A 15,268-nucleotide genomic window follows, 5' to 3' on the forward strand; every position below is an offset into this window, starting at 1 on the left:
TTTGTCAGCATTGAGACTCCACTCTCTTCTGAGTCTCTATATGAGTAAAAACCGTAGTAGAAGCAGAGCGGATTTCTATCTAATTATATTACTCTAATAAGAGAACTTAAATAGGTCAGTCCTGGACCTGTTAACTGTCGCATGAGTGGTCACATTGAGGGCTGAGAGCAGCAACTAACTGGGTTTTAACTGTTTCATGTGCTTCACTAAGATGTTTGAGACTGCAGCAATCACCAGGGACTGGGTCAGACAGGTGTGTATGGACAGTGCATTGATACCAGTAATGAGCTTAATAACAGGAATCACCATGGTAGAGATTAGAGAGGACAACGAGAATCATTATTGTCAGGCATGTGGGAGGGTGTGGGGGGAACTAGGGAACGAAGTGTTCTGTGTTTTCTCTTCCTTTTGATGTCAGTGATGATAAGGTTCATTAGGAAGTACAACTTCAGGAAACCCATTTGAGGCAGACCTCAGGTGGCTGCAGCAGGAGAATTGCCATGAGTTGTAGGCCAGCTACATAATCATGATGAATTCCAGATCATCCTGAACTGCAGATCAAGACCTTTCCTTCTCTGTTTGATATTTCACTTAGACTTAGTATCTCCAGGCAACCTTCGGGACAGAAGAAAGTTGACTTAACACCCAATATTATTTGTTTTTGAACACTGAGATATCTTGGATGGATGCCAGTGGGATCCTCTAACCATATTCAAATACATAAAGAGTGCCAGAAGGAAGAGAGACACTTGTCAGTTTTAGGGGCCAAAGGTCGGTATTTGTTCGTATATTTTTCTCAGCTAAATACAAGGACATGTGAGGCAGTCAAAGCATGTAGATGGACTATTTCATCCAAGTTGTCTGGGATCTGTCAACTTCCTGACAAAATGTCCTGGCTTTTAGCACCTTTGCTTTTCATTCTTTAATCTATCAGGTGAACTCATCAGAGATTTCACTTAGACAAAAGTATTAAGGTGAACAATACGCTAACATCCTTCAAGAATATCCGTTGCTTCTGCTACGACTTCTGCAGATACACTAAGATGATTAGAGAAGTGTTTTGCAGAATCTGCTTACACCAAGACCCACTGGGAAGTCCCTGAGTGATTCTAAGACTCATGAAAACAATAAGGTAGCTACAATATGCTACATGCAATCTTGGACCTCCTGCTGGTAAACTAAGAGAGACGTGTGCTTTCCAACACTGTTACTGGCATCATATTCCATTATTGCCATGACAGCCGACCCAAATTGCCAGGACCTCAGCTGTGAAGTTGCCAACTGTAACTGAAAATACTGACAACAAAGTCCTTAGTCATTCAATGAAATTACACAAACGAGAAAGTAGAGAAAGCCAGCCCCCACCCATATTAAATCGAAGTTGAGGGTCAGAGAGATCATTGCAGATGTTGAATTTATCTGGTGACATGGGTAAGGTAGATGCAGGGTGGAGAATCAAAATAGAGGACAAGTTCACTGTTGGCAACATTTCCCCCAATTCTCAAAGTGTCCTTTAAAGCTGAAACCTCATCTTACTGTACCCTGCAAAGTTATGCTTCTGTAATAGTGCTATTACCTTCTCCAAAATGTCATATAAAACAAGTAGGCAGCATTCAGACTTTAACTCCTTTCACTGAGTCTGACCTTCATTCGTGCTGGTGTGAGTACCAACAGTCCGTTCATTTTAGTCATTGAATGATAACTCGTTTAGTCTTTGAATGATACATGCATGTATCAGTTTATACGGTTGCCAATCATCTGCCATTTAGATGATTGTTTTGAGTTTTATAAGCAAGTTTATCTTAGCTATTTTATGGCAAGCTTGGAGGTAAACATAAATTTTCATTTTTCTTGGGAAAATACCTTCAAACGGGTTTGTGGATCAATAGCCAATATGAATGCAATGTTATAAGAAGCTGCTTCTGTAGTGGCTGGAGTAGTTTACAGTCTTACAAGCAGCGCGTGAGATTTGCTTATTCCGTGCTCCTCTCAGACTCTGCATTATCAGGCATTTTGATAAAACTTATAGAATAGTCATTTTGTAGTTATACAATATTGATATTTTAATTAATGACTAATGAAGCAACTGTTGATATGCTTTGCCCAATTTTAGCTATCACTTTCTACAAAAGACAAAAGAAAAACAGAACAGAAAAGAATCAAAATTAAGTCTTTGACTGTATCCATTGGAATTATTAATGTTCTTCTTTTTGGTTATCAATAAACTGTTAATTCTTGCAAAATCACCTTGTAATCAGTAAAAGCTTTTAACCGAATCCTCAGAGTCACCTGTGTATCTTTTCTCTCATGGAAGTAAGCATGGGCTAAGTAAAGTTCACTAATTCAATTTATGTCATCAGGTTTCAACTCAAAATGTATATTTAAAATAATAATTTTCAAAACTGGTTCATTGAATATGATATTGATAAACTTTCTTAAAAACCCTCAGTAATGTGTTTTGTGTGCTACAAAGACACATTAAAATACAAAGATTTTACAAGTCTGGTAGTACAAAGAAATTGAAGCCCACACTGAAGGGATTCATTATAAAAGTAATTTAAACAAATAAGAATGAGAAAATTAACAGTGTATTATGTAAAAGTAATATACATACATTTGAATATTCATCTTCATGAACTGTGTCTATGAAAATTGTAATCTTCAGACTTGCACGATTTTCAGTTTTTTCTTTTTTTGTTGGATAGTTTTTTAAATTTACATTTAAAATGTTATTTCCTTTCCCGGTTATCTGTCCATAAACCCCCTATCCCACACCCTCTCCCTTCTTCCGTAAGGTTGTTTCCCCTCCCCAACAAACCCCATCCTGCTTCCCCACCCTGACACTTTTTAATAAGCATGTAATTTATCTAATCTTTGAAGAGCCTTCAGAAAATATTCTTTGATATGTAGCACAAAACAACCTTAAAATTAATATAAAAGGCAATTTTTATTGTGCTCAAATTATCCTACTTTATTGTATTTAATGTAGCTCATAAACTTTTCTTTTTGTTTTTGTTTTGTTTTGTTTTGTTTTGAGTTGTTGTTGTTGTTGTTTGAGACAGGGTTTTTCTGTGTAGCCCTGGCTGTCTTGAAACTTGCCTTGTAGAACAAACTGGCCTTGAACTCAGAGATCTGCCTGGCTCTGGCTCTGAGTTCTGGGATTAAGGCATGCACCACCATGGCACAGCAAAACTGACATTTTTGATGTGTTAATTTCATATGTGTGTTTGTTTTGTGATGCTTGGATTGAATCCAGGCTTCTGTGCGTGATAGAAAAATGCTAAACCAAAGAGCTACATCCACACTCTGTTTTCTATTTGTCTTCTTCTTTAGGGAGTAAGTTTATGGAAAGTCTCTTTTCTTCATTTGTGAAAACAACCGATACATAGATACCTTAGGGATATTATTGGTTCTAAATGAATGTCTGTTCATTAATTCTAGGATAAAGAGAAACACATGATTTCCCTAAAACTTGTTTGCCTTTTGATTCTTGTATGACAAATATGTCTGACGTTGTACATTTCACCTAGGATTTGAGCTGTGTGTTTCCCCCCATGAAGACAAACTTGACCCAGAGTATAATGAGAATTAACAGAACCACTTCAGTGACTGAATTCCTCTTCTCCGGGCTTCCCGAGTTTGAAGATGGCCGTTTCCTCTTCTTCATTCCTTTGTTCTTCATTTACGTATTCATTGTTATTGGGAATCTCATTGTGTTTTTTGCAGTCAGGATGGATACCCGTCTTCACAACCCTATGTACAATTTCATCAGCATTTTCTCATTTCTGTAGATCTGGTATACCACTGCAACTATTCCCAAAATGCTCTCTAACCTCATCAGTAAGCGGAGGACCATCTCTTTGATTGGCTGCCTGCTACAGATGTACTTCTTCCATTCGCTTGGAAATTCAGAGGGTATTTTGCTGACCACAATGGCTATTGACAGATACATTGCTATCTGTAACCCTCTCCGGTACCCAACTATCATGACTCCCCGGCTCTGTGCTCAGCTCTCTGCGGGCTCCTGTATCTTTGGCTTTCTCGTGTTGCTTCCAGAGATTGCATGGATTTCCACACTGCCCTTCTGTGGCCCCAACCAAATTCATCAGATCTTCTGTGACTTTGAACCTGTGTTGCGTTTAGCCTGTACGGACACCTCCATGATTCTGGTTGAGGATGTGGTGCATGCCGTGGCCATCATCTTTTCTGTCTTGGTTATTGCCTTCTCTTACATCAGAATCATCACTGTGATCCTGAGGATTCCCTCTGGTGAAGGGCGTCGGAAGGCTTTCTCTACTTGTGCTGCCCATCTCGGTGTCTTCCTGATGTTCTATGGCAGTGTCTCTCTCATGTATCTGCGTTTCTCAGCTACTTTCCCACCAGTGTTAGACACAGCGATTGCACTAATGTTTGCAGTTCTTGCACCCTTTTTCAACCCTATCATCTATAGTCTGAGAAATAAGGACATGAAGACCGCAATTAAGAAGCTTCTCTCCTCTCCGACGATACTGCCTACCTCTGCAAGCTAAACTGCTCATAGCTCTGTAGACCTTATTCCAACATATCAAACCATAAAATTAGCACATAACTATTCATTGGTACACTGATAATCTTCAAGTCTTTATTGGGGATCTAACTGTATTTATTCTGGTTGAACATATTTAAATCAGATAGAAAATATGCATCTAGATTACAGTGAGGGGTGAACTACACAAAGCAAATATGAATATTTAGGCAGTTCATGCTTTGTAAACTTGAATTTATATAAAATGATTAATCTATATGAGCAATAGTAACAAACACAGATTGTGAAATATAGTACTTAGAATCATAATATCTACAGTTGTTAAAGTTTACTCTGAAATGGTACTACACACTAACTTTGTGACTTCGAAGAATCAACTAGTTAATTCTTTGCCTCTTTGTTTTAAAATCTGTAAGTTTAAAAGTAATATATTTTAAAATTAAGACCTCATACATCAATTTAAAATTAAGTGAGCTATGCAAACCCCTTTGGAATATTATAAAAGGCCAATAAAAGCCAATTGTCAGCTGTTGTTACTTGCCATTGACAAGGGTTTGGATATTTTAAGAAATGCTATAATATAAATATATTAAAACCATATATTTAGAAATCTTACATGTGGTTATTATTTACACAGTTTCTGTTTCTACTGTTTATCTGAAGTAAGGAAAATTCCATCTTCATTCCCTTTAAATTTTTTGACTGAATTTATCCAACTTAATTTTGTTTTTAACTTTTTGTCCTTTTATTTTGAATAGGGTTTTCTTCTTTTTATTGAAAATAGATTATTTTCTCATACAATCTAAGCTCATTTTAGTTTCTGCTCCATCTGCACCTCTCGTTTCCTCCTCACCTCTGCTGGTCTTTGTTTCTACTCCCTTTCTGTCAATCAAAAGAAAATAATAGGCATCTAAGGGATAACAACCAAATACAACAAAATAAAATACAGTAAAATGATTCTCCTGATTTTCTCCACGTCTATGATATGTCTCCTTTTCCTCTTACTACCATTTTTATTGTGTCCTGTGAATTTGGTTATGGTGTATATTCACTTGTATTGAATTCCAAAAACTCTTTTCTTTATTGAGCCATTTTACATTCAGTAGTGAATTCTTCAGTTTCCATGAATTCATAAGCTTTCTAACATATCTGTCATTTCTGGTATCCATGGGAGTCTCATAGGATGCAGGGAGTTATTTTATATTTTTTTCTGTCAAGACATGCTTTGTGCTCCATTATGTTGTCTACTTTAGAGAGAGTTCCATGAGGAGCAGAGAAGAAGGTGTATTCTTTTGCATTTGGATAGAATATTCTGTAAATATTTGTTAGGTACACTTGGTTATACCGTCTGTTAGCTCCAGCATTTCTCTGTTTAGTTTTGGTCTGAACGACCTGTCCATCATTGAAAATGGAATATTGCAGTTTCCCACTATCAGGGTGTGAGGGTCAGTATGTGATATAAGCTGGAGTGTTTCTTTTACAAACTTTGGTGCCCTTGTGTTTGAGGCAATGAAGGTAAGTATTGAAATGTGGTTGGAGAGGGGAACACCCTTATCAAAGACAGGGAGGGGGATGGGATAGAGGACTTATGTTTGGGAAACCAGGAAATGGAATAATATTTGAAATTTAAATTAAAAGAAATCCAATAAAAATAAATTATGAGTGTCATGCAGTGGGTGTTACCAGGCACTTAATTCATAACAACAACAATAGAAAAAGGTCATCTTGGTGGACCTTTTCCTTAGATGAGTATGCTGTGTCATTCCCCATCTCTTTGTTTTGAAGGTTATTTCATTAGACATTAAAATGGCTATGCCAGTTTGCTTCTTGGGTCCATTTGCTTGATATATCTTTTTCTAATGCTTTTTGCTGAGGTAAAGTCTATCCTGGATTTTGAGGAGTAATTCTTGGACACAGAAGGAGAAGAGTCCCTGTTCTTACATTCATTCTGTTACTCTGTGTTTTATTATTGGGACATTGAGACAACTGACATTGAGATATATCCAGTATCTAGGATTATTTTTTATTGGATTTATTTTATTTACATTTCAAATGATGTCCCCTTTCCTGGTTTTCCATCCATAAACCCTCTATCCCATCCCCCTCCCGCTTCGTCTGTGAGGGTGTTCCCCCACCCAACCATCCACCGCTTCCTGCCTCCCTACCCTGACATTCCCTTACACTGGGGGGTCCAGCCTTGGCAGGACCAAGGGCTTCTCCTCCTATTGATGCCCAACAAGGCCGTCCTCTGCTAGATATGCAGCTGGAGCCATGGGTCTGTCCATGTATACTCCTTTGTCAAACTTAATAATTGGATTTTTTTACTCAAAATGATATTTACATATTCACAAAAACTAGAGATAGATGATAGATAGAAAATAGATAAATAGATAATAGCTAGATGATGGTGATAGATGATAGACAGATGGATAGGTAGCTAGATGACATAATAAATAAATAGATAGACTGATTATTAATAGATAATAGGAACCTCCTGTGAACTGCATTATTTTGTGTCCTTTGAAATGTGTTTCATGCAATGTCACCAAAACTGATTTTCTGCAGTTCAAGGATAGATGTCAGTATTAATAAAACAATTCAAACTCATATATTATAACTTTATTTCTCCCCAAATTCAATGAACATAAAGTTAAGATTACTATAAGTATTGAAAATTATTTAAAATAACAAAGAGGGAAATAAATATAAAATTTCACTAGGATACTTGTGGATTTTTAATATTCTGACATGTTGAATATCACACTTTTTAAGAAAAGGAAACCACAGTAGTTTGTTTTGGACAATGCAACCAATAATTATTTGATTCTGTCTATTATGTGGTCCACTAATAACCAAAAGTATACACTTTACAACATCCACAACATTATAACCAAATAACAAAGTGAAACAAAAACAAAATATTATCACCCCTAGGGAAGAAATCAATTCCCTCGAGTGATTTTCCTTACTTCTTTAGGTAAAATACAAGTGAGATGTAAATAGGTAAAGGGAATCTGCTAGATGTTGAAGCAGAAAAGAGAAGAGGATCCCAGATGGGAAACTATACTTGCATTGCGAAAGGGATGACAAAAGTTTCGAGAAGTAATGGTCTATTGAGGAACCATGGATGGTGAAAACGAAGTCAACATTCATATGGGATTCCCCAGGTCACACTGGACCTGTATGCTTGGATTTATTGAGGGAAAAGTCCAAGGAGAAACTGAAACACACAATAGAGATGTGGCCCCTAGGATTCTAAGACATTGGAAAGTATAACATCGCAACAGTAATCTCTTTGCTAGACTTTGGGACATGCTTTTATTTTGCCATGAGCATTTGGATCATTGACATTCACTTACATTTGCAATCATAAATCTATATTCTGTCCCATATCTGTCTGTCTTTTCCCACTTTTTCTCCCTTCTTTCTCAGGGTATACACACACAGAGCTTAATCTCTCATTTTAGAACTTCATGGTTTAATGTTACTAACTTTTTCAGTCCAATCAAAGGGTACAATCATTAATTGGACTACTGAAAAGAAAGTTGTTTAGAGACTGAAATTAAATGGTTTCTTAGGAAATTGACTCTTTCTGTTCTAAAAACAATTAGATTGTTTCATAACTAACATCCAAAGGCACACAAGATGCTTCATACTTACTGCTGTCTGCAATATACCTGCCCCAGTCATGTTACTATCTCTACCCAGAGGCTAACGGTTGTTCCAATTCCTTCATGTTACTCATTGTATCTAAAGTTTTTAATTATCATCAAGCCATAGACAGTGTCCAATTGGTAATAAACCCAGCACTATACATACCAAGCTTACATTCAAATATACAGCATGAAAGACTGCACAGAGGGACTCATAAAAATTATTACAGCATAAACTACGTATAATTTAACATTATATAATATTAACATTATATAATGTAACATTATATAATTTAACATTATATAATATTTATTATTATTCACAAAATACCAAATGACACATTTTGAATGAAATGCTCTTATTTTCTTCTGTGTAGATTTTCGGTGTAATTTTCTGTTCAGATTTTCTACCATACCACCTTTATCTGCGCACATGTAAAGGGGGAAATCCAGAATGATCACTTAGTTGCAGTGCACTCTGGGAGACTCAAAAACAAGAAACAGTAATTGAAATAATACTGCAGAAAGTGCCTACTGTGCTTATTAAGATGAGCATAATTTGGAAAAATATATTTATTGACAAGTTTGGCCCGGAAATCTGAATGGAGGAGTTAACTAATTAACCTCATGAGAAATGAAGTTTGTGGTACCATAGGGGAGGAATTCCTCACAGAGTTCAGACCCCTCCTTGCTATTCCCTGAGATGACTGTGGTGTGAGTATAACTCCCCTTTGAGTGCTGAAGAAAGACCAATAATGCAGAGACCTAGAGAGACTGAGGCGTTCCTCTGTTCTGGGTCAGAGGTAAGTACCATCGCCAATGCTTGCAAAGGAAGAATAATTAGGCATATGTGCCACAGAAAATCACATGGCTGAGTTTCATCGCTTGTGAGATGAAAATGATAGTCTTATCTGTAGAACTTCATGAGAATCAGGTTGCAAGTGTATACAGTGTGCTGGGGTGATGTCCGCTGCAGCCAATTGTTATACTGTAATATACATTAATTAATTAGTGCTATCACCAACATATTCTCTCATTGTCAGAACATTATGAGCAAATATGAACACTGCCCTCTTAGAAACTGGAGCAGGTTTAAAACACAATGAAGTTGAATAATTCGAAATGTCACAAGTATGCAAATGATAGCTAGAATTTAAGTGCTAGCATTTCATTTATAATGTCCAAAATGTAACCACTGCTATGCATTGGTTTATGTTATGAGACAAAGCAGAGGATAGAGACGTGGTATATATAAGTCGGAGGCTCCAGCACATAGAGGAAGTTATTGCAGTTATAGAAAACTGAAATTAGAAGGAAGACTAGAGTAGGCGGATGCTAGGTGAAATGACAGAGTCTTAATGGGTCAGGTACGTTATCTTAGAGCACATGAGAAAAAATGTAGAACAAAACATTTGTAGATTTTATAGGCATTTCTAGATGAAATCCTATAAGTTAGTGAGATTAGCAAGCAGTGTACAAAACAAGAAATTAGGGAAGTAACTTAGGAAATAGATTCTTGAAGAAGACTTTAAGATGATGCTTATTGACGTAAGAAGGAAGAGGCAGAGTGAGAACGGGAGTTGCATCTAAAAACAAACAAAACAAGGCAGGCCTGCCTTTGAGAGGCATTTGGAGCTGGAGGTATTGAAAGAGAAGGAATAGTACGTGAGGAAGAGAAATGGAGTGTGCCACATGCCAGGCAGGACTGAGTAATAATCACAGTGACTGGCAGAATAGCACCAGCAGGATGAAGTATGTAGCAAAGGGTTAAGGTGCATAAGAAAGTAAGTGATCTGAATCTTGTTACTCCACAGGAGTCTACGTCACTGCTTAATGTCCTGGTACACCCATAGCCACAGTGCCCATTGTGCTAGCACACTTGCAGCCCAAGCATTTGAACAGGTAAGGAGGAGGGATATTTTATTTGAGATCAGCCTAGACTACATAGTGAATTCCAAGGCATCCTTGGCTAGATAGGAAAACTGTCTCAGAAACAAACTGACAAGCAAACAAAAGTCCTAGCACCAACAAAACAACACCAAACATTTATGTTTATGTTCAAATCCCTTGATTCTACATTAAATAGCATTTTTAAATGAGTAAATGAGACTGAGAGATTTAGTAATTTCCAAACACTGTGTGTGTGTGTGTGTGTGTGTGTGTGTGTGTGTGTGTGGGAGAGAGAGAGAGAGAGAGAGAGAGAGAGAGAGAGATAGAGAGAGAGACAGAGAGACAGAGAGAGACAGAGAGAGACAGAGAGACAGAGAGACAGAGAGACAGAGAGACAGAGAGACAGAGAGACAGAGAGACAGACAGAGAAACAGAGAGGCAGAGACAGATAGACAGAGACAGAGACAGAGAGAGTGTAGGGGGCACATTCATAACATGGCCCACATGTCAAATGTCTATCTAGGTCAGAGGACAACCTCCCCTTTTGTTGAGGTAGAAATCCCCTTGACTTTCTGCTGGGGTGTTGTATAAGCCAACATCCTGATCATTTTAATTTCTATACCTCCTATATCAACATAGGCATACTGGAATTAGGAATGTGTACTTCTGCACCTGGATTTTTACTACTTGCTGGAACCGAACTCAGGTTACCAAGCTTGCATAGCAAATACTTGTACCTGTCTTACTAGTAAAATTAAGTTTACACTCTAATTTGCTTGAATCAATATATCAAATTAGTGTGTATAAAAATAGTTTGGTGTGGAAAGCACATAAAAAGATGTTTATTTTATTATCTTTAATTTATGCTTCATATCATTAATATTGTTATGTAAATGTGTTATAATACAGAACAATGCAATAATACAATACAATATAGCATATGTAAATTGTTAATAGGGATACATAGAGGAAATGCTGAGATAACTTTGAATAATTTTTATGCCCTTAAAATATTTGAAAACACTTTGGCCTGAAGTTCTACTTCTTCAAGGAGTAAAAAAGGAAATACCAGATAGCAGTCACTATGCAGAATAGCAAGAAGGTGGGAAAAGTATGCACAAACACTTCAGCTTACTCCCAACGATTCCTTCAAGCCATTTAGCTGGGCATTTTGCTTATTTTCTTCTCCATCTCTCATGAGTGAAGTGTGTTCTCTTCTTCTGCAGATAGCTCTCCTGGGGACATGGAGAATGGAAGTCTTTCAGCCGTGACAGAGTTTATCTTCACCACCTTCCCCAGACTCCAGGATGGCAGTCTACTGTATTTCTTCCCTTTGCTCTTCATCTATGCTTTCATTGTCATTGGGAACCTGTTGATTTTCTTTGCTGTAAGGCTAGACAGCCATCTTCATAATCCCATGTATAATTTTATAAGTATTTTTTCCTTTTTGGAGATCTGGTATACCACAGCTACCATTCCCAAGATGCTGTCCAATCTCATTGATGAAAAGAAGTCCATCACCATCACTGGCTGCCTCTTACAAATGTATTTCTTTCATTCATTGGGGAATTCAGAGGGGATTTTGCTCATCACCATGGCTGTTGACAGATACATTGCCATCTGTAACCCTCTTCGCTACCAGATGATCATGACACCCAGGCTCTGTGTTCAGCTTTCTGCAGCCTCTTGCACCTTTGGTTTTCTCATCTTGCTTCCTGAGATTGTGATGATTTCCACTCTGCCTTTCTGTGGACCCAACCAGATCCATCAGATCTTCTGTGACTTGGTCCCTGTGCTGAGCTTAGCCTGCACAGACACTTCTATGATTGTCATTGAGGACGTGATCCATGCAGTAGCCATTATCATCACTGTTCTTATCATTGCTCTGTCCTATGTAAGAATTGTCATCGTGATCCTGAGAATTCCTTCTGCTGAGGGTAGGAGAAAGGCCTTTTCTACCTGTGCTGGTCACCTCATGGTCTTCCTGATATTCTTTGGTAGCGTGTCACTCATGTATTTACGTTTCAATGTCACTTATCCCCCAGTTTTAGAGACTGCAATTGCACTGATGTTTACTGTACTTGCCCCCTTCTTCAATCCCATCATTTATAGTCTTAGAAACAAGAACATGAAGAATGCAATTAAAAGACTCTTCTGCCTTCACAAAGTTTTGAACACATCTGAAAGTTAAATTTAAGCCACAGATTCTTTGTTATTATTTAAGCTATAGAACATGATATTCTTTTATCCATACCTAGCTCTTTGTTAGATTGAAATCTGTCAACTAAATGTCTTTTACTAATATAAAAGAAGACTACTATTCTCTGCGTCATCATTGTAAAGTTTGTTCTGAATATGATTGGGAATCTTAAGTGTTTCAGTAACTTTAATTTCTGTTTACAGGATGTTTCTTAAAAACCTTGTTCATTGATTTTGAGATTAGAATTATATGGCTTAACTAGACTCTACTACTGTACAATGGGGTATGGTGTCTCCATTCTTGCAATATATCTAAGATTTAAAAAGACTTTATGAGTCATGAATTACCTGATTAGGTAATAACACAATATAGAATCCTATTTCCCTCAATAGATAGATAAATAGATACATGATAAATAGATAAATAAAGACAAGTGAGGGATTTAGAAATGATAGCTAGATATAGATATGTGATAGATTGATAGATGATTGATAGAGGATAGATGGATAGATGACAGATGATTGACTGATAGATAAATATTATGAAAGATAGATGATAGATAGGTAAGTAGACAAACAGGCAGATACATTTAGGTTTTAGGAAACCTCCAATACTACCTCCCTAGTGGCTGTATTAACTATTTTCCCATGGCCAAAGCAGTGATGTTTCTTTTTCTCTAGATCATCACCAGGGATTTTAGGATGGCATTTACTTAATTGTTTGTGATTTTTTTTATAATCACCATTATAACTGGGATTTCATGGTATCAAACTGAAGTTTTATTTGCACATCTTGCTCATAATTGAGAGAATCTTCATGTACTTTTATGCTAATTTTATTCTTTTGTTAGCTGTTTATATATTCTCTGATTTTTTATTAGATTGCTTGCTTTTTTGTAATTTTTTTTCATTCAATTCTTCATGTAATATAAACATTAAGTCTTTGGCAGATATCTTCTCCCATTCTACAGTCGATTGGTCGTTGCTTTTACTAAGAAAAAACACTTTACATTTATTTATCCTGTGTAACTCATTTTTATTTTGTTTCCTACATGGAGACAAACTTTTCTTAGAGTATCTATAATTTCATTTAGTCATTTTAAATGCATACTTTATATTTTACTTTTTATTATTGATTTTACTTTTGAGATTTCAATCTAGGTATCTCATCTCTTCTTTTCTCTTTCCTCAAAGCAAACATTTCCACATACCCGTCCTTGGTCCCTTTTAAACTCATGAACTTTTGGTAAATTATAAATAATGCATAATTATAAATAAATGCATATATCTCTTAATAGAACATGATTTCTGTATAATGTTACCTGTAAGTGTATTTTCAGGAATGACCATTTGGAATTGGGTAACCAATTCGTATGCTTGTCCCTGAGCAACATCATTTTTCTCACTTTCTGTATTCATTAGTTGCCTCTATTTCTATGTGTAATGTTGAGGTCTTTTGGGCTTCTCCTTGTCCCCACTAGCATGTCTACTGTTGCCCTGACTCTGCTTCTGTTTAGGAGTCATGATGGTGAGACTTCATGGATGTATCTTCTGACTTTTTTTATTATTATTAATTCTTCATTGGATTCTTTTTTGTTTTTTTAAGATTTATTCATTTTACTTATGTGAGTACATTGTTGCTGTCTTCACACACACCAGAAGAGGGCATCAGATCTCATTACAGGTTGTGAGCCACCATGTGGATGCTTGGATTTGAACTCAGGACCTCTGGAAGAGCAGTCAGTGCTCTTAACTGCTGAGCCATCCCTCCAGCCCAGAATCAATCTCACAACTCCCCTGATCATCTGGCTCTTGCAATGTTTCTGGCCCTCCTTCTGCAATGTTCCCTGAGCCTTAGTTACAGGAGTTTGGTTTGTAGGTTTATCTATCTATGGGAACTAGATCTTACCATTTTTCACTTTGTTGGATTGTGGGTTTCTATGTGCTATAAAGAGACATTTCCTTGGTTATGAGTGAATACTATACTTACCTGTGGGTATAAGGAAGAATATTTAGAATATAGTTAGTTTATGCTAGTTTATGCTACTTGTGCTAGTTTAATTTTCCTCAAAGATGCACGGCATCAGTTGCCCTGAGTAGTTGGCTAGGTTTCCAGTAACAGGAATGATTTCTTTCTGGTTGAGCAAGTCTTAAGTCCAATTAAAAAGCGCTCATTTCCAAAGAAGTGATTTTGTCACTTTTGCACCCTTAGAGTTAGAGTGTAATCATGGTCATTGTGGTTATTAGGCAGCATGCAGGATAAGACTTTGGTTGCTTTTCTCCTTTGCAAGCTTGCATGGTGCCTTCTTCTACCATGAACACTAGTCTTCAAGGACAAGGCATTCAGTAAGTTCCAGTTTAGGGGCCTCTGGGCCTAAGGTCTGAAGTGTATTATGTTGTCAGCAATAAGGACTCACCTTCCACCTCTGGGGAGAGCAAAGGAGAATAGCAATGGTCTGTAATGTTTTGGGAGTCTCTTGGACAAGTCTGAGCACTAACTCAAATGAGAGTTTCTTATACCTGGTGTTGAGGTTTTGTTAGATGGTCTTGGCTCTTGGAGGGATCTTGTAAGCCCAAATGAGAAAATTACATTTAAACTATAAATGTATATTCTAGGTATTTTTATGGGAGATAGTTAATAGTATGTTTACTTGTGATATTTTTGTATATCCTTTCTTTAACTTTGCCCCTCTCCTCCTCCTGTATTTACTTTCTTCTAACATCCCTAACTAGAACTTCCTTTTTCCCATTTCCCTAAACAGATTTCTTATATCCTTCTACTCTCCTTGCTATTGCACTCAGTCATTTCTTAATCTGGAATTCTTAAATCTAGATCATCGACAAGAAATTATGAAAGGATTGGGAAGCACAGTGGAATATAATCAGTGGTAAAGCTCTTGACTGGTATGTTCATGACCTTGGATTCAATTCTCAAAACCAAAGCAAAAATAAAAATTAGTAAAAAGCAATATGGTTCCAAGCAACTAAAAAGATTGAAATA

At 36.9% G+C, this 15,268-nt stretch overlaps 1 protein-coding gene and 1 pseudogene across 1 annotated transcript; both read left to right on the forward strand.

The window, feature by feature from the left end:
* The first annotated feature begins 3,581 nt into the window (after positions 1-3,581).
* Positions 3,582-4,529, forward strand: Or6k4 (olfactory receptor family 6 subfamily K member 14B). Its single transcript, NM_001000085.1, is given in 1 exon segment — positions 3,582-4,529. A coding segment is annotated over 1 exon segment (948 nt).
* Positions 11,312-12,265, forward strand: Or6k3-ps1 (olfactory receptor family 6 subfamily K member 3, pseudogene 1; annotated as a pseudogene).

This window comes from Rattus norvegicus, chromosome 13 (assembly GCF_021556685.1).
Source record: "Rattus norvegicus strain SHRSP/BbbUtx chromosome 13, alternate assembly SHRSP_T2T, whole genome shotgun sequence".
Classification (NCBI taxonomy): Eukaryota; Metazoa; Chordata; class Mammalia; order Rodentia; family Muridae; genus Rattus; species Rattus norvegicus.